The sequence below is a fragment of the Mustela nivalis genome (assembly GCF_964662115.1).
Source record: "Mustela nivalis genome assembly, chromosome: 8".
NCBI classification, from domain to species: domain Eukaryota; kingdom Metazoa; phylum Chordata; class Mammalia; order Carnivora; family Mustelidae; genus Mustela; species Mustela nivalis.
The window spans coordinates 78,233,710-78,254,185 of record NC_139027.1 but is presented as its reverse complement, the minus strand read 5'-3'; the positions used below and the strand labels follow the sequence as shown (position 1 = coordinate 78,254,185).

Below are 20,476 nucleotides of genomic sequence, written 5' to 3'. Positions count from 1 at the left end.
CTATAATAATCCTTTATTGTATATTATAGAAATCCCTGGAGGTTTGGGGTATCGCTAATACCCTTATCAAGGTTTTCATGCTGATAAAGGTATCTTTTATACTGGGAGATAGAGATCTGTTTGTACTCAAGTTATCATCTTATGGAACTTAATTTCATGCAGTAGTGTCAGTGATTTCTAAATCGGAGCAGGATAATCAGAATCATTAGATAGTACATATAGAAAATTGTGTTTTAACCTGCATTAGATTCATTACTTTCAGATATATGCAATTAAGTCTAAGTATAAAATATTGGTATATAAAGCACCATGGGCTGCATGTTTAGTGAGTTGGTAAGGCAACTGATTAACATGTCAGTTTGCATATAGATGGAATATTTTAGAATGTAAATGTTTGATATTTTACAATATATACAATACAATGGCTAAATCATAAGCTTATAAGACTGTAGAAGTAGAAACTGAATTATGGGGAGTAGATGTGCCCAAATCTGCGTTTAGGTTTGCATAGAAAATACATGTGTTAATGATTTACAGTCCATTTATCTGTTTTGGATTGTTGAGGCTTTTAGCTACTGACTCAGACTTTTCTACCCTCGTTCTTGTTCACAATAAGAGGTAAGCTGGATCCAGATTGAAGGGTTCACTTTTTTAAATTAATGTGAAGTTCCCATTTGAATTACTTTTTTAAAAAAAGACTTTCTAGGTGTTCCTGGGTGGCTCAGTGGGTTAAAGCCTCTGCCTTTGGCTTAGGTCATGATCCCAGGGTCCTGGGATCAAGCCCCCTCATCGGGCTCTCTGCTTGGCAGGGAGCCTGCTTCCTCCTCTCTCTCTGCCTGCCTCTCTGCCTACTTGTGATCGCTCTGTCAAATAAATAAATAAAATCTTTAAAAAAAAAAAAAAGACTTTCTAGCTAGCTTATTTATGTAACAGGTACTGGTCTTCCTTAAGAATGTTTGATTCGACTGGACTATTACTTGTTCTTTGTCTTTACTGTCAGGTTGTTTTCAGAGTGTTCTTAGTTAATGACCTATGTATTCACTATAACCTTTTAAAAATTATGATACATGCTGTTGGTGGCATGATAGAACTAATGTAATCATCTTTATTCATATAATAATCACCTGCCCCCTCTCTCTCAGCAGTTACTTGCTGATAAACTAGGGAAATGGTGAGGCTTCTTTGTTTTCCTTTACTTTTTAATTTCAACAAGCAAGGTGTTTTGTTTTGCTCTGTTCTTCCTAAGTAACTACCTAAAGTCAGTACTCAGTGTGGCTCATGATACTGATAGACTCTGCCAGAGTAACAATAAACCTAAGAAAGGAATATGGTGTTACTTCAAAAGGGAGATTGTTCTTTTTCTTTTCTTTTCTTTTTTCTTTTTTTTTTTGGAGATTTTTTTAGAGCAAAATTTCATGAGAAGAGACTATATAAGTAATATTATCTAAAATATAACATGTTTATATATTCCTTGTAGCCCAGTACAGATATGATATGTTTGTGATAAAGCAAGCTCCTCTGGATTGTCATATGGTTTTATTTATATTCTAGTTGGAAAAACAAGAGTATCCAGTTAAGGATTTCTTCTTTAAAAACACACACACAAACAACCCCACAAAAACTTCTACATGTATTAGTTCAGTTCCCTCTACTTTGAACTCAAATCTGACTCTGTATAAAGTTCCAGAGGCCAAACATAAACTTAAAATGATGTGAGTTCTGTATCTAGCAGTTTCCAGCTTAGGTATTTTTTTAATATCATTTCATCACCAAATGATTGGAAGGCCCATTGAAAATAGGTAATCCCAGAGGGGAAAAAAAAAGTTTTTTCATTTAATAAAGGAGTTTTAAATAATTTTAAGTAATGACAAGTGACAAAAGATAGTAGACATCTCTATAGTTAGAGAAAGCCTTCTCTTTGTAGGAGGCAGCAGGAGGATTTGATTAAAGAGAATATGGTAGGGTGGCTACCAGTAACCTTATTGGTAATTTTTGTTGTCTTTTAAAAAAATATTTGCAAGACATACTCTCTTCCGTGCCATAATTACTTGCCTTAAATATCAGCGAGAAAAAATAAACATTAAAAATGCCCATAACCCAGAAAGCCTTCTTCACTCCCAGAAAATGCTGATTTTTTTTAGTTACTGACAAAATAAACATTTGACTGTGGAAAACCTGTGTACATTATACTTATTTGCTGTAACTAAATAGCTAATTAGTAAGTATTTAAGTTCTTACTGTGTTCAAAGCATGTATTCAGTGTAAATATAACAGGTATTTTGATATTACATAAGACTGGAATTTAATTATTTGATAATAATTTAGATTCAGACTTAATATGCTCTAAATTTTATAGAATGGTTATGTGCTTTTCATCTGGAAAAATGTCTTATTTCCTTTATCAGAAATAGGCCAGTATTGGGGGTGCCTGGGTGGCTCAGTGGGTTAAGCCTCTGTCTTTGGCTCAGGTCATGGTATCAGGGTCCTGGAATCAACCCCACTATGGGGCTCTCTGCTCAGTGGGGAGCCTGCTTCCCCCTCTCTCTCTGCCTGCCTCTCTGCCTACTTGTGATCTCTCTCTGTCAAATAAATAAATCTTAAAAAAAAAAAAAAAAGGCCAGTATTTTATGTTGATAAAAAAAATTAATGGAAGTTTAAGAAATGTTGTTGGTTATTCTGCGCAAAGAAAATTTGCCATGAAGTTTTTAAACCCACTTGTTTTATTACTTGGTGGACAGATAACATGATAATTAAGAGCTCTGGCATCAGATTACTAGGTTCAAAAATCCTGGCTCTGCCGTTTACTAGTGAGGATTAAATAATATAATCCTTCTAAAGCACTTAGTTCAGAACTTGACACACAGTTACCCCTTAATCAATGCTATAGGCATTTGTGACCTATGAAAGGAGTCATTTAATGACTTTTTAGCATTCAAAAAAAAATGCAGATTCCATTATTTGGGTTCTCAAAGTGTTAAGAGAGTGCATTGATAGTCTCCTTGTGTTATTTATTCATTCTACCCAAGTCCTTCAGTTGGTAGAGTGGATTGTTTAATTCATCTTTTTGTTCTTTGTTATGTAGGGTATTTTGATTTGACATAATTTTCAATTCTGTCCAACATCTATCTCAGATGGCAATAAAAAGAAAATATAAAATGTGTAGATCTTTTACTAGGCATGGGGCCTGGCACTGTCCACAGGTAACTTAATCCAAACAAGTGTAGTGCAAGGTGGGGTTTTTTTTTTAGCTTTACTTTTTTTTTTCAGTGTTCCAAGGTTCATTGTTCATTCACTTTTTAACACATAAGAATGTCAAAGTGTGGGGAGAGGCGTACACATTTTGCTCAGCATTACTGGGCTGATAAAAGGAAGCCTTAGGATCCAAACCTGATCTTTTCCTTGCTGGGAACTCTGAAACATAACTGTTCTTCCTGTCCCTTTTCCTTTTTCTTCCTTCCTTCCATCCTTCTCTCCTTTCTTCCTTTTCTTTTCTTTCCTCTTTCCTTCCCTTTCCCCTTTCCTTTTTTCTTTCGTTTGTTCTTTCTCTCATGGTTTAGATCTCTTTGGAAAAGCTTGAGTAGTTACTGTATTGCATTTCCTCCCACACATAAGAATTTCATATAAATGCCATGACCACTGTGGTATATGTATTTTAGACCATAAAATTTAATACGTTTGTAGGAGAGAATGTGAAGTTACTATGCAAAAGCTTTTGTGCCTAGAAAACCCACAACTACCTTTAAACTCTGGGCTTGAGTGCTGCTGTCTCTAAAATGTTATTGAACCAGATAATCACATTTCTTTTGAGTGTACTTATTTTCTATAAAGTTAAAAAGCAAAATTGATTTTAAGACCTTTTTAAAGCAATTTAAAATTGTTTAAAAGTATTTGTACTTACTCCCATAACAGATAATTAAGGCATCGTTACATGTTACAATCTTTGTTTTCTCTAGTTTTATCAGGTTACAAATTTACTATTTGTGAAAAATGTATATTCATTTTCCAAAGTCACAGGTGCTATAGATAATTCTTCCATAAATTGAAGCTAGAGAGCATAAGGATTACCGGAAATAATGCTAGAACAAGGGAAAAAACTAAGATCATGGATTTAATTATCGAAGAGTGGCATGTCTTTAGGCTAATCGGTGTTTCTTTTATCAATATATGTATTTTATCAATATAACACTGTATATAGACAGACGAAAATAAGTATTTATATGAATTTTATATTAATATGATTTGTATTTCGAGCATGGGGAAAACAACCCATAATACTTGACAGAAAATGGCTTTGTATTTTTTTAAAAATATTTATTTGACAGAGATCACAAGTAGGCAGAGAGGCAGGCAGAGAGAGAGAGAGAGGGAAGCAGGCTCCCTGCTGAGCAGAGAGCCCCATGTGGGGCTCAATCCCAGGACCCTGGGATCATGACCTGAGCCAAAGGCAGAGCTTTAACTCACTGAGCCATCCAGACGCCCCAGAACATGGTTTTCTATTTAAAAGGTGGATTCGTTGTATGGGAACCATGCTGATAATGCTCTGCCAGCAGCGAAAGAATGGTGCTAGCCAGGCTATCATATTTGTACGATCTTGACCATGTATCATCACTTTCACAAAAGTTTCCAGATTGGAGACCACACACCTCTCTGCAAATAGTTCTTCTAAATCTGTGCTCTAGGTCATGCGAGAGTGTAGAGTGCACCTGGAATGGTACGGTTTTTACCACCAGAGAAATGTGTCCAGATGAGTAAATTCATCTATAATGTACTCCCACACTAAACAATAGCATTTGCTTTAAGAAAATCTAGCAAAACACCTCACTTACCAACCAAATACAGAGTAAAATATAAATCATCATTTAAAGCCAGTATAAGTGTCAGCAGGCTTTGAAAGATGAATTTGATCTGTCCTGCAACACACATTTGTGATAAGCACAATAAACATTAAAAAGTAGCTTGTGAGAAGTTTAGAACTAGCTCCCTTTTATCTGAAAGAGCCAGTAATCCTAAAGACTGTGAGTTGTTCTCACAACTTACACCGTTTCCAGGTTTTCTGGTCTGCAACTACATCAGTTTCCCTGTGGTATCTGTGACATCATATACCTTTACAAAAATTGTAGCACTTATTTTTTAAGAATTTGTCATTTTAATATCCAAAATCAAATAATCTTAGTTGCAATTTAACTGCTTGGTTTATAGTAGGGGCTCAATAGTTTTGAATTAATGGAGTTTGAGTGAATAGAGTCATTGATAGGAGACTATTAAAAATGACACAAATGTCTACAAGTGGTTGGTTTAAACAAGTGGTTGGTTTTGTACTTAAACTTCTTTAAATTTATGAAAAATAACAGCAAGGAGCAGGAATTGCCCTTCTATTCCTGAGGTGAGGCTACTTATGATTAACATAATGCAGTGTGTTGTGTGGCTTTTGAGAGTTTTCTCATTAACTTTATACTCCACAGACATTCCATGTGAAGGATGGCATGTATTAAAGAGAATTACCAGGACAAGGGAATAGTTCCTACAGAATGTATTCCTACAACATAACATTGCTCATGAATTATTTGTTCTAAACTGCCACTTCTAATTAACACCAATTTGTGTCGGTTACTTAAGAAATGTATCGGTGATCACATAAGTTTGGCTTTTTCAAGGTAAAACATATACAGAATAATAACTAATGCATGGTACTTTACAGCTTTAATAACAAATAGCCCCACATTTAAGTACAAGAGGGAGTATTACCCCTGTTTTGCACATTGGCAAACAGACTCATAAGGGTCAGTGATCTGGTCGAGGCCACACAGCCAAGTAAGTGGCTGACCCGGCTCCTCAGCTCAGCTCCTTCTCAGTCCACTGATTGTGCTCCTTCCCAGAAAAGCAAAGTAAACCTTTTAAGTGAAATAGGAGGTGTTTTTAAAAGGAGCCCAATGTTTTTATACATTTGTTTTAAAACTTTCATTGAATATCTGAAAGTAGCATCAGTAGAAATCGTCATCTAATTTGAAATACCTGATCATCATTTTAAGAATCCTGTGATAGCTCGTAAATTGCCGTACTCAGTGACATACTAACCAGCTGTTCCACGGTCTTGTCAGGAACCTTGTGGGTAGCATTTCAGTGACAGTACAAGATTAAAGACCTACCTGCATTTAATACATATTAAAGGAACCAAATACTGTGCAAACTATAATTAAAATAGATTTAAGCCTTTTACTCTCAAATCACATAATAAACAAATTACTGAATACATTACTGAAATTGATCCTTAAAATTCTGAACCAAAATGTAGAGGGTCATTGTATTACTTTGATCAACCAGAACAGTTAATAAAATACTTCTTAGGGTTGAATGATGAAGAATACAGGGATTCTTAACCAGGAGTCTATAGATGGGGTCTTTGAGCCCCCAAAATGGTATAATATATACATATACAATCTATGGATCGTATTTGACAAGAAAAAAACATGAATTCTGTCAAATGTAGTTTTTATTTTTGGGGGGAGGGGATGGGACAGAGGGAGAGGGAGACAAGAGATTCTTTAGCAGGTGGGCTCAATCTCATGACCCTGAGATCATGACCTTAGCCAAAATCAAGAATTGGACGCTTAAATGACTGAGCCACCTATGCACCCCTAGATGTAGCTTTTTAAATTACAATTTAAAATTTGGGGAGGAATTTTTTAATAGCAGATTTAGAGATGGTGTATTTGGGGGATGATGGTATTCTAGATTATAATGACAACTTTTTTATGTCTGTTAGGAATACAGACTAAAAGATTATTATTAATAGCTCAGTACTATGTACTATTAATAGTTCATTTACTATGTGCCAGATACTGTTATAGGTATGGTTCTAAGAGCTATATAATAATAGCATATTATCTCATTTAATCATTACAGCAATCCTGTGAGGTGGGTTTTGTTTTTTTTTTTTAGATTTTTTTTTTTTAAGATTTTATTTATTTATGTGACAGACAGAGATCACAAGTAGGCAGAGAGGCAGAGAGAGAGAGGAGGAAGCAGGCACCCTGCGGAGCAGAGAGCCCAATGCAGGGCTCAATCCCAGGGTGATCTGAACTGTAGGCAGAGTCTTTAATCCACTGAGCCACCAAGGCACCCCTGAGGTGGGTTTTATGATGATCCTCATTTCACAGATGAGAAACCAAGGTACAGGGAAATTAGGTGACTTGTGCAGGGTCACATATTTAATAAATGTCAGAGCCGAGACTCAAGTCCAGTCTAATACAAAAATTAGTATTCTTGAATCATTATTCTATAGTACTTGGAACATGTTTTGAGAGTCTCAACACTATATAGATACATCAGTAATGCCTGATCAGCAGTGTGGTCTTCAGGTGGAAATAAGCTTATATAATTTTGAAATGTCTTTAAACCAGCCATAACATGGATTTGTTTAAAAGAGAAAACATACAAAGTTAAATCTGTATATTATTTATTAAGAAATTGATTTTTGGCTTATTACCGTGAAATTGTTTTTCTTGTGAGGGAAACACAACTTATTGCTGGTACCAGGTTCCCAGACTCTATCATATTAGGCCTTTCTTAATTCTGAGTATTTGAAGAGAACACTGACCTTTTTTGGTTTAAGTGATGAAAAAACAATGTTAAGGAGTCATTTGGTTTAAAGAAAGGATAATAGTAGTAAGTAGCAAGACACTTTGTTCATGTGATGTAGCTATTCATTTTTTTAAATAGGTTTTTTAACAGTAACTATAATAATTTTACCCACTTGCATGATAAATTATCTTTTGTCATACAACAGGATTTTTTTTAGTCCATTTAAGTGGTTAAAATTTTTTAATTTATAAAAAACTGGATAAAAAGAAGACAGTCATTTTGGTGGCAAACACTTGTGAATGACTTCCTTTACATGAATGTCTTCGAGTTTTCTATTTTCCTTAAACAAAACAAGATAATTATATATAGCCATCTCAATGAGCATAATTTGAAGAAATGTCTGTAGCATTGCAGTTGGATTGTCTGTTCAGTAGATGATACCACAGTTGTTTTGGTTTTAAGCCTATTTGTGGCATGAAGAATGTTAAACAGAAACATCTCTATGTGTAAGACAAGTACCTAGTTTTAAATGGAAAACCCCAAGATCTCAGTATGAAAATGGAAGATGAAGCTAGGGATGGTTTGCTAAGTCAATGTGCAGTCTCTTGCCCTTGTGTAGTTTTAAATATTTTAAAGCAGTTGTAAGAAGGTTAGCAGGAAATTCAGTCATGAGAACCTTAGAGGAAAGGTGATTCAGTGGGCAGCCTCCCCGAACTCCCTTCAGCTCAGCTGCTCCTTTTGCCATTCCCTATCCTGGGAATAAAAAATCAGACAGATTGCCCTTACATGAAGAAATACTCCTTTAAAAAAGTGTGTCACAGTTAAAGGCTCCTTATTTCCAGGGAAGTCAAGCAGGAAAGCCTGACTTATCACTAGCAAGTAGCCTTTAAAGCCAGTCCAACATGTTAACTTGTCGATGGCATGGATTTCTTAAGAATTAAATAAATAGCAAGTGTTCTAAGCCTTAACCCCTCATTAGACACAACTTTTAAACTAGTATCTCATCTTGGCATTCCACTGGAGGCCCATTATGGCAGCTGTTTAAAGAGAAAGAGAGAGAGAGAGAGAGTGTGTGTGTGTGTTTGGAAATGAAGAGCCATACTGAAATTACAAAGCAAGTTAAGTAGAATTTAGAGACTCACATTGGAATTTGGCTAGGATTCATGATGCATTATTATTGTCTCTACACTTTGACACTTTTTAACAAAGTGCAGGTGCTCACCCTTGGCTGGTGATTAGACTTACAGCATGAGAAAGAGAGGAATGAATGTTATCCCAAACATTTACATAGGGTGTTAAATAAAAACTACTAAGGTAAGAAGTTCAGTGCTTTACATAGATAGTAAACTATGCATATTATTTTATTTATAACCCCATGTGTTAAGATGGGACACTGTTAAAGTAACAATCACTTAAAAAACAACAACCAACAAACCAGTATTTAATTTGGTACTTAAGAGTAATAATTAAAAATCAAATGGAAGCAATGCCTAAAGTAACTAATTCACAATAAAACCATTAATTCAGGCTCTACTTATTAGAAATAAGATCATTCAACATGGGCTAACCTAAAATGTATCTGTAGAGACAGAACAAGGGTACAAGTTAGCAAAGTATTAGAAATGAGATTTCAGGGAGCCCCTAAAATTATTTTTAAGAACTTCAGAACTGATTATATGCGAAAAATATAACTACGTTTCTTTTAAGTTCATTCATACATGACCTTATTTCAAGCAACTATTTGCATTGACTAGCAAAACTCATGTCAGTAAGATATTTTCGAAGTATTTTATTTCCCAGCTACTTGACTACTTTGAACGAGTTGTTCCAGTGATTAGTCTCAATTTCTGCTGAAACTTAAATCTTTAATGAAGACGTGCTTCTGAAAATAAGGCAATTTTTCTACAATCTGCTCATGAATAGAAAACAAATCTTTGGTTTTTAGTTAGGGTTGCAGGAAGGATTGAGTGCAAAAAGAAATACTAAGGAATCAAAGCAATAAAGAGGCTCTTAATAAGCAATGGGAAACTCCAAACCCCATCAAGGTCAATAGAGTACCTAAGGCACCTCAGGTTCAGATGATGGAATCATCTTTGCTTAGAGTTCGAATAGTCTATATACAGGGTTTTTTACCATCTTAAGAATGTGCAGCTGAAAAGGTAATGTCCAACAATGAATATTGTGAATAAGAAAGAAGAGAATCATAAGAGTTGATAAATGGGAGAGATGTTGGAGGTCCTCTTCTACCTCCCATGTTTATTATAGATGAAGAAACTGAGGCCCAGGCAGGAAACCGAGTGACACCAGAGTTTGTTCCCAGATTCCTAGTCCACTTCTCGTAGGGCAGATCAAATTCTAGACTTTAACTTTAATTGGCTAGTAAACCAAGTATGAAAAGTTTCAGAAGTGAATTTGAAGAAGAAAAAAAAAAATCCCCATCAAATCCCCAAAGGCGAGGTGGAAATGTATAATACTTTACTGTCTTAATTCCTTTATACCATGTGTTGGACAACATAGTTAATATACTGATTTATGCAATTCCTTTCAGTTGTATCTAAAAATAGTTAATAATTAATCGACCCAAAATAAAAGAGAAAGTTACATAAAGATTCTGTTTGAGCACACATAAGGCCATGGTACTTAATATGAACTGTCACTTTGGGAGAAGGAAGATGTCCACTGGATGTCCAGTTCAGAGAGAAAGTTCCTGACTAGTTACCCAGTAGACTCTTCACTCTTCAATGGGGAAGATGATGCTTCTATTTTTAAAAATCTCTACAAAGCTTACAGACAAGACAGTACATCCTAGATTTGTGACTGATAAGAGCATTTAAGGCTGTCATTTTCAAGTATAAAAGTTTAGTGTTCCATTACCCAATCTGTGCAATAGACACAGCTATTAGCTCAAGTCATGGAAATTAACAGAAGCTCACCAAAGACATAACTCATAGCTTAGTCAACAGCAAGTTTAAGTGGAGGAAAGGCTGGAGAAAAATGTATGGGTTAGATTATGCTTGTCTGAACTGCATTAATTTGTTCACACTGAAACTTTGTCTAACACTACTGTCTGTTGCATGGCATTTGGAACAAGGCAGATCCATAGCAGACCAAACAAGGAAGCATAATTAGGTTATAGAATGAGTAATTAAGATGGTTCACCTCTAACACAATTCTGCAGCCTGAGTCCCCAGAGAAAGATTAGAAAAGGCTCCAGTATACCAAATAAGCCTCACAGGTGAACATAAAAAAGATTTTTTTTTTCAAAGCAGGGCCTTTCACCTAGGGACTAGCACGTACTGCTTGTGGATGAAAGAAATCAACATTATTTATTTCTGGCTTGCTTGATCTAATATTGCAAAATGTAATATGGCTGGACAAAATGGGTATTTAGAAGCCAGTATTGCATTTAACTGACACTTTTAGGTGTATACATTAAGTTGTAGTTCTAGAACTTCTGCTCTTGTTCCAATACCTGTGTCTGAAAGGTAACATCAGTATTATTATGGAAGCAGTTGCTTTGTTATAAATTCCATATAACATGCTCAAATTCTAGGTCTCTTTTCTTTAGCACTATTTAAAGTTTTCTTGTAGTTTGGTCAGCATACACACATCTCATGTCATCTGATTACATAAGCCAAGGTAGAAATTAAAAGACAAAATTGCCAACTACTTCAGACAGCTATATCAAGTCCAGGATTATGACAAAGTCTGACCCAGAATTTTAATTTGTAATTTTAGGATGTATCTCATGCAGTTTGGGGAGCATCAAACTAAGTCTACAGTCGCCAGAAGCCTTGTTACAGTCAAATGTACATTAACTAGAATGTGTACATTTTTAGTGTTCATGATAAATGCAGTTATAACCTTATTACACTTTTGGCATTCTTTAAGAAAGCACATTAAGCTTTAATATAGAAATATTTAGGTTACACTTGTGCTCAAGTTATAATAAAACAGTTATTCTTTTTTGATCTCATACATTCTCTCCTCAGGTATGGCCCATCTCCTGTACGCTTGGAGCGACCTTTGGCTACGTGGCTGGCCTTGTGATTTCACCACTCTGGATATACTGGAATAGAAAGCAACTTACATACAAGAACAATTAATTGGAGCAAAGGGAGAAGATATTTCTTTGTGCAGATTCCATAAAGACTGTGCAGAAATGTTTATGGTCTAAGCCAGGCAGTTCCATTTACAGCACTGTTTTTTTATGTAGTTACAACATGGTGTGATTGTAGCTTTTTAAACTATGAAACCCCTGAGAGATTGTACCTTCTAGTTGAAATAAAGTATTTATAATAGATTGTGGCTTCAGATGCTGTTTGCTGCTTCTTGGACCTTTAAGAAACATTCTTAAGGTTTTTTTTTTTTTCTTTCAAGTTTTAAACTGCTTCATTATTTAGAAGAGGTCTGGGTATAGTTGTAGCATTTCATATGCTTTTTAAGAGAAATGGACAGTTTCCTTGGCCACTGAAGATGTTTCTCACGTAATCAAACAACAGTTTATACATCTTGATCCTATTCTTTTTTTTACTGTGTGTTTCTTTGGAGTTAAAATGGCTATGATAGCCTCATCAAAAACAGTCTTCAATCCCTTCTGGGTTAAAGCCGAACATTCCACATAGCAGCATGCTCCTATCTAGGAGAAAAAGAAATCACAAACATATAAAATCTTTTTTACACAGTTGGTATGACACAACACACCATTATAAGGAAAATGAGAAAATAACAGCTATGCAGAAGGAATGAAATCGTCATCCATATTCATAAAAACCCAGAGACAGCCAACTAAAAGGTAAGTGTATATTCTTCCACACTTACTCTATGAAAATTGATGTCATTCATCACGTATTTACTGGTTACCTACCATATGCCAAGCACTGTTTTAGGTGCTGGAGATAATGTCAGAGAACTGAAGAGAAGACCAAAGTGCTTGCTGTATGATACTTACACATGCTTAAATTCTCCTGGGGGAGGGGCCCACCAAGGGAACCGAGGGCAGATGGTACGGTGCACTTCAGAGCACCAGCGCGGGGGAGATGGGGCGTGCACAGAACACAGGTGGGAAGCTTCCCAACAAAGTGGTGTGAGCAGTGAGGGCCACGTCCAAGCGGACAGAGCCACCACTGGGAAGACGGTGATGTGGGAGCATGAATGGAGCATTCAGAGGATGCTAAGGAAGCCAGAAGGGCAGGAGAGAGGGAGCAGCAGAGACTGGTAAGCGGTGAGGCCGGCCGATGAGGCAGCCCTGAGGCCGGAATAGGGACCTTGGCTTCTCCTCTAGGAGAGGCTCCGTTTGTTCATTCACTGGAAATTCACTGCGCATTCTTATTTGCCAAATGAAAGCATACAGCAAGGAACAAAATAAGTCTCCCAGACTCACGAAGCTTACATTTTAGAGGGAGAAGGACCACCACGAGCTACTAGAGTTTGAATGTCAGAAGGGAATATGTGGTCTGGAGACAACTGGGGAAGGAAGGTGGATAGGGAGTGGGACAAGATCAGGCAAGGCCTCACTGAGAAGGTGACACCTGAGCAGAGACCTGGAAGGAGTGAGAAAATAGTGTTCCGTAAGGAAGAACTCCAGGCAGAGGGAGGGGCAAAAGTACAAAGACCCCGAGGTCCGAAATCTGGGGATGCAGCAAGAAGGCCTTGTGCCGAGACTATAGTCAGTGAGGGCGGACACGCCGGGGTCCGTAGGCCTCTGTGACTAGCTGGGGAGCCACTGGAAGATTGTGAGCAGAGCAGTGACCTGATCGAGCTTGTATTTTTGACTCACTCAGGCTGCTGTGTTGAGAACAGGTGGACATGGGTCACAGACAGAAGCAGAAAGGTGAGTCAGAGCTGTTCCGGTAATCCAGGCTGGAGACAAAGGGGCCTGACCAGACTGTTCGAGGAGCGGATGATGAGGGGCCTGTGGACGCTGGAGGGATTCGGAAGTCAGGACAAGAGCTTTGGCTGCCTGGCTGCCACACAGGAGGAGAGCGAGAGCTAAGTCGAGTGTGACCTCAAGGTTTTTTGAGCCAAGTATCTGGGAGGACGGGCACAGAGGATAAAATTAGGAATTCTGTTTTGGATATGTTAATTTTTAGATGCTTAGCCACCCAGATGGATTTGTTGGGTGAACAGCTGGATTACCGAGTCTGGAGTTTAGGGAAATGGTCAGGCTGGAGATGGGAACTTGGCAATCTTCAGGGGCAGACTTTTCAAACCCCAAGACTGACAGCAGCTCACCTGGGCCTAGGGAGGGTGGGTGCAGAAGAAGAGATGTTCCAGAAGCCGCATGCTGATCCCTGGGCATCTAGCATGCAGAGACAGGGACTGGAGACATGGAGGAAGGGCCACTGCCGGGGGCAAACCCCAGGAGAGGGCAAGCAAGGGAGCCAGGTAAAAGTATTTGAAGAAGAAACCCACTGCCCCAAATGCTGCCAACAGGCCTTCAGGTGGGATCCTAGTGTTTTGCAACCATTTTTTCCCCCTTAAACTACATAATATAAACATCACAATAGCTATTAGTATAAATTTTTAATAGATGCATGGGCTTTTTTTATTTTCTGTTATAAACAACGCAGCAACTTCATAACCATCTCTTTAAGCACATCTGTAATAGTTTAAGATAAATTCCTACATATGGAATTGCCTGATCAAAAGTGTGCACGATTTTAGGCTTCTGAATATTGGCTATCAATGACCAATAATACAAGAGAGTGTCCTGCACCCTGGAACAGTTGCTATTTTTTTTTTTTTTTGCCAATTTTATAGGCAGAAATTGAACTTACATTTGACTACTAAGGACTATGAATAGATTTCCTACATTCAATGGCAATCTATATTTTTTGATAAATTTTCCACTGATGGTATAGCCCATTTTTCTACTTGGGGCATAGATGTCTTTTTCTGATTAATTTATATGTAAGGAACTCCTGTATACTAAGTATATTAACCCATTTTTCAGCCATATGTGTCACGTTTGTTTTATGACTTTAAATTTTATCTCTGGCATTTGATGTATCAAATTTTTAAGTAGTTAAATCACCAATATTTTCATTTACAGTTTTACTCTATGACATTTTAGAAATTCCTTCTCTCCCAGGGATTATGAAATTAAATACACAGAATTTCTAAAGCAATGTGTCAGCGAAGCTATTTGTCTTTTGTTTTAGGGAAAACTGTCCTCCAAAAAGTTTTCTCGCTTTCTTCTGCCTCCTGATAGTACACGTTAAAAGACCTTATTAGATTCTGTTTCCACAAAAGTCCTATTAAAGTCATATCGAAAAAAATTGAATTTAATAATGTTAGGGCCAAAGAGAAAAGTAAGCCTAGCTTCAGGGTGAAGGTGAACAGAAGTTACAAGTTTTAGGCACATCACAGTGGTATATTTTCCAGAATGCTAATATTTCCTATCTTTCATAAAAGGACTGGAAGAAAATTCAACACATTTCTTTTTAAGCCTAGCCATCATTTTTTAACTACAGATTTAAACTCATCCTATATGCCATTCCACCACCTACTCTGTGGGTCTTCACCGAAGACAGAGTCTGCTCTGGCACAGTATAAACATTTAAAAGATTTAAATGGGCTTTCTTTGATACCTCTTTCTACAGGTAACTTACGAGGAAAATATTGTTGGCAGTGTCGTGCAGGTGTGAGCACCTGGACTCTGTGGTCAGGCCTCCCCTGCAACCCAGCTCTACCATTTATTACGTATGGGACCTGACAAATTATCTGATGTCGCCAACCCCTCCATTTGTCACAGACCCACCCGAGCAGGTGCAAGGATTAAATGAAATAATGCATGTAGCAGCACTTAGCACAGTGCCCGGTATACAGTAAATGCACAATAAATGTTAGTTTCAATTATCACCCAAGCTGCTTTTACACTTATTTTTACATTCTGTAAAGGTTCTGTTACCTCTTTTGCTAGTTTCTGTCCTTGTTCCACACAAATGGGTTTTTCTTTCATGTCATTCAGTCTTGCTAAAGTTTTGGGGTCATCTCGGAGATCAATCTAATCAAGAAAGGTCAATATGTCCCATAATGTTACAAGTCTTTAAAGATAAAGCGTGTAGTCCCATTTAATCCCACATACCCAAAAAAGATCAAACAGATGAACTTCACTTTGAAAGCCAACTGGTATGATTGCTTTACCTGGGCACTGCTTTTCCAAATTCTTATTTTTCTATAATTAGAATTTGCAACTGAGATTAAACATGCATATCGTCTGCTAAACCTTAGGACTATTTGTCTCAAAGTGACCCCACAAGAGAGGCCAAAGAGACTATTCTTAAATGGGTAAAATCAAAGCAGACATACCTGAGTTCCTATTAATAAGAAGGGTACATTTGGTGCATATTCCTTAAGTTCCGGTACCCACTCCTCTTTCACATTTTGAAATGAGGCTGGATTTACCACAGAGAAGCATATAAGGAAGACATCAGTCATTGGGTAAGATAAAGGCCTCAGACGATCATAGTCTTCCTAAGGAAGAGAGAAAAAGCTCATTATTCCCATCTCTTTAGTTGACTAATAATAGGTATGTAAGGTTACATGGTCAGAGAAGCAAAGTCAGGAGAATTCCTCAAACAGAATGTGTGGCCCTCTACACGAAACAAGGTAATTCCATTTGTGTTTGTTACTCTTCCTCTTGAGGTTACCAGTGGGCTAAGAATATGACAACACCATTAACAACCACAGGGGAACTTGGAGAAAATAAACCGCGATTACTAAGGCCATTGCTAAAAACATTCTTTTTTTAAAAGATTTTATTTATTTGACAGAGATCCCAAGTAGGCAGAGAGGCAGGCAGAGACAGAGGAGGAAGCAGGCTCCCTGCTGAGCAGAGAGCCCGATGCAGGGCTCAATCCTAGGACCCTGGGATTATGACCTGAGCTGATGGCAGAGGCTTTAACCCACTGAGCCACCCAGGCGCTCCTATTGCTAAAAACGTTTTAAACTGAGATGTTTGCACCAAGAATTGATTAAAGCTGGAAGTTCTCTGACTCTTCTTTATAATGACTAACAGATGCTGAATGTTTACTGTGTGTCGGGTCGTGATCCAGAACGCTCCCCCCTGCATTCCTTAGTTCATCCTCCTGACAGCTACATGACATAAGTACTGATTCCTGTTTTCCGCAGCAGGAAAAGGAGGCATAGAAGTTAAATAACCTGTGTAAGAGTGTATAGCCAGCGGAGAGCAGACAGGATTCAAACCCTGGCAGTCTTAATCCAGAACCTACACCTTAACTACTACACACTTCCCAGAGACCTCAAATTGCTGTCTTCCCTGTTGATAAGGTTTTCTTAATTACACATGCGTGCAAGTTTAAAGACAGAAACATAAAAAGTAAATGCACAAAAATCCCCCTTTCCTCTTCAATTTCCATTCTCTTCCCCAAATGTAGACCTTGCCAGGCATACCTTTCCAGTTCTTTTTCTATGCATGTATAAACCTCCAACTATGCATATTCAGACATCTGTACATAGAAGAGATCAAGTGATCTGTGCTGTTCTGCACCCCTCAGAGCTTTCCAAACGAGAATACGTTAGACTATCTAATTTTATATTTTTAAAAAGATTTATTTAGTCATTTTGGGGGGAGGGGCAAAAGGAGAGGGTGAGAGAGAAGCAGACTGCCCCCTGAGTGCAGAGCCGGACTGGGAGCTCGATCTCATGACCTGAGATGATGACCTCAGCTGAAACCAAGAGTCGGACGCTTCACCGACGGAGCCACCCAGGTGCCCCTGCATTACTACATAATTTTAAACTGCTGCTTTGAATTCCAGTCCTATCAATGGCTCTTTCAGGATCTCACCCTCACAAAAGGGAGAAGATTCTATTTTGCTTAGACTACTTTCTGTGACCCCAAATATTCTGGTTATTTCCATTCTAACAAGTGAATAGTCAAGACTCCATTTTTGTCGTGGTTAGAGTCTCCTCTGGTTTCAGGGAAGCTTTATTCTTCGCCTCGGCCTCCACGCCTTCACGGCTAAAATGGCAAGAAACGCGGAGCTGAAGGAGTATTCGAAAACACCTTCCGCTCCCCGTTCAGCTGTAGCATTTCCCTCACGGGACAACTTTCCTTTCATGTCATCTTCTGACATTTTTCTTTTCTTTTTTAAAAACTTTATTTATTTAAGAGAGAGAGAGCATGAGTGGGCTGAGAAGCAGACTCCCTGAAGAACAGGGAGCCCAACGTGGGGCTTGATCCAGAGACCCTGAGATCAGGACCTAAGCCAAAGGCAGATGATTACCCAAGCCATTCAGGTACCAACGCCCCTCCCCACCCCAACATTTTTTTTTAATAGAATGTTCAACACGAGTGTATTCAAGTCTCAAACTTGACTTGGGAGTTAACCCTTCTGTTTTCCTGTGATGCTTTCAAAAAGCACACCACCAGTCTGGAGCCAGGTGCAGTGGAAGGTTTCTCAGGTGCTGGCTAATACAGGACAAGAGGGGAAATGCCATCCGCAAACTTCTTTACCCTTTATTTTTTTTTTAAGATTTTATTTATTTATTTGACAGAGAGAGATCACAGGTAGGTAGAGAGGCTGGCAGAGAGAGAGAGGGAGGGGAGCAGGCTCCCTGCTGAGCAGAGAGCCCGATGTGGGACTCGATCCCAGGACCCTGAGATCATGACCCGAGCCGAAGGCAGCGGCTTAACCCACTGAGCCACCCAGGCGCCCTTTACCCTTTATTTTTAAAATGGGGGCCCTCTAACTGGGTTTGAAGAAATCAGTGCTCTGGCATTAATGAATGGCGTTAATTGAAGAAATCAGGTAGCGTGGGGGTAGAACAATTTGTACCCCAACCAGTTACTTTAAGATACTCTGAAAAAACTGAACATGTTTTTACAATTCAGTGTGAGTGTTGCCTGGTAGGATGGGTCCACGGACTAAACAGTGGCCATGAGGGGAAGCAGGGACAGCACCGATCTTAGCATTCCACCTGGCAGCTCCTGAGCAAACGTGTGCTCAGCATGGTCAGGCAGTGGACGGGTGGACGCTATTGTTAAAAATCTCTCTGCATCCGTACATACTTAGCCGATTTTCACAGAATGAGAAATGAGGATACTATCTCATAGGATTCTGAGGGATAAAAATCATGCAACAAAAGCATTCGGCCTCTGCCAGGCACATGTGGGGACTCTGTCAGTGCTTTAACATAAATCCTTCATCCCCCGGGAAACCGATTCTCCTTTTCCTCTGCTAATCCACACAGGGTCCCCTCCATCTCACATCGGGGCTGGTTCACAGCGCTCTCCCACCGCAGAGAAGAAACTCTTGTGAGAAATAACATTTTCTCCACTGGCATCAAAATACACCAATCAAACTGAGGTCTCTTGAGGACAGTATAATTTTCAGATCAATGAAAGAGAATGCTATATTATCATTGTACTAATTAGTCATTTTGGAACTCAAGAGCCTGAGGACTATTTAAAATGTAAGAAAAGAGAAAGAAGGAAAGAAAGAAAGGGAGAGAGAGGAAGGAAGGAAGGAAACCAGATTTTTTTAATGAAAATTTTACTTTTCAAGCATATTTACCTCATCAGGGAAACAGAATTTGTACCTGTTTTCTAGAAGGGGATTACAAGAAATCAAGAATAAGTGAGGGGTGCCTGGGTGGTTCAGTAGGTTGAGTCCTCTGCCTTCAGCTCAGGACTTGATCTCAGGGTCTTGGGATCGAGCCCCACATCAGGCTCTCTGCTCAGCAGGGAGCCTGCTTCCTCCAATCTCTCTCTGCCTACTTGTGCTCTCTGTCAAATAAATAAATAAAACTTAAAAAAAAAAAAAAAGAGTAAGTGAATGCAAAGTCCTCTAGAAATGCTTAGTAACAACACAAATATTCCATAGAACATAGGTCTGTTACATGGATCCCTTTCATAACCATAGTATAGACTCTCCTCAGTGAGAGACATGCAGCCACAGAGGAAGGAAATCAGACTAATGATTTCCACACACTTGTTAAATTGCAAACTTTGTTGGAATAATTAAACTGTGATGGACTGAGTTATAAAAACAAAACAACAAAGACAAGTATGTTTAGAACTCCTTGGAAGGCAGTGTTACTTCTTATGTCTGAACTATGGACAATGAACTTCTGCCTCTAATCTGCGGCTAAATAACTGGCAGTTATTATAAGAAGGAGACCTTTCTCCTTCTATTCAGCCTGAGTAATTAGAAGTCCAATAGACAGCAAATTAAAAAAAAGAAATAAATTGTCCCCTGAGCAGGCTGTACCCTGCATCACTGTACGACACTGTTTACACCCAACATGCAGGATGTCAGGTGAACTTCATGTGCAACGAGGACCCGGATTTGGTGGATAAATAGGCTGAGGCATATGGCACCTTTCATCTCCAGCTTAATTTCGAAATTTGGCGACACAAAGCAAGTTGAATGTGGAGCAACAGCCGTTATTTTTAAATAGCCACTTATCCAAAGTAAGAACACCTCAAAGCCGGTTCTCTAATGTCCTCCTTAATTACCCAATCAATTATATTTTAATTCTAAGGTTTTAAAAAGGTAGATATTTAAATATTTCCATACCGTCAGTGGAACATTCTCAGGAGTAGAGAAAAGCATATTAAAGACAACTATCATGGGGCACCTGGGTGGCTCAGTCGGTGAAGCATCTGCCTTCGGCTCAGGTCATGATCCCAGGGTTCTGGAATTGAGCCCCACATCCGGCTCCCTGCTCCACGGGGAGCCTGCTTCCCCCTCTCCCTCTGCAGGAGTCCCCTGCTTGTGTTTGCTCTCTCTCTCTCTCTCTCTCTCTCTCTGTCAAATAAATAAGTAAAATCTTAAAAAAAAAAAAAAAAGACAACTACCTTAATATGAGAAACTATGGTAAGTTTGGTCAACAGGATTGTTGGATGGCTTAGTAAAATCTTTAGCTT

At 38.4% G+C, this 20,476-nt stretch overlaps 2 protein-coding genes across 8 annotated transcripts in view; one reads left to right on the top strand and one right to left on the bottom strand.

Moving 5' to 3' along the window:
• PIGF (phosphatidylinositol glycan anchor biosynthesis class F) overlaps positions 1 to 11,884 on the top strand; it is a 114,295-nt gene extending 102,411 nt beyond the window's left edge. For all 7 annotated transcript variants that reach the window (XM_082747023.1, XM_082747022.1, XM_082747017.1 and 4 more), the window contains one exon: positions 11,574 to 11,884. In XM_082747023.1, the coding sequence (XP_082603149.1) occupies positions 11,574 to 11,687 (114 nt within the window). In that variant the 3' untranslated portion in view covers positions 11,688 to 11,884. The remainder of the gene's footprint in view (positions 1 to 11,573) is intronic.
• The window catches only part of RHOQ (ras homolog family member Q), a 39,390-nt gene continuing 27,817 nt past the window's right edge, over positions 8,904 to 20,476 (bottom strand). Inside the window, exons 3-5 of the mRNA XM_082747010.1 lie at positions 15,895 to 16,059; positions 15,494 to 15,589; positions 8,904 to 12,220 (exon numbers count right to left, since the gene is read on the bottom strand). Of these exons, the coding sequence (XP_082603136.1) occupies positions 12,065 to 12,220; positions 15,494 to 15,589; positions 15,895 to 16,059 (417 nt within the window). The 3' untranslated portion in view covers positions 8,904 to 12,064. The remainder of the gene's footprint in view (positions 12,221 to 15,493; positions 15,590 to 15,894; positions 16,060 to 20,476) is intronic.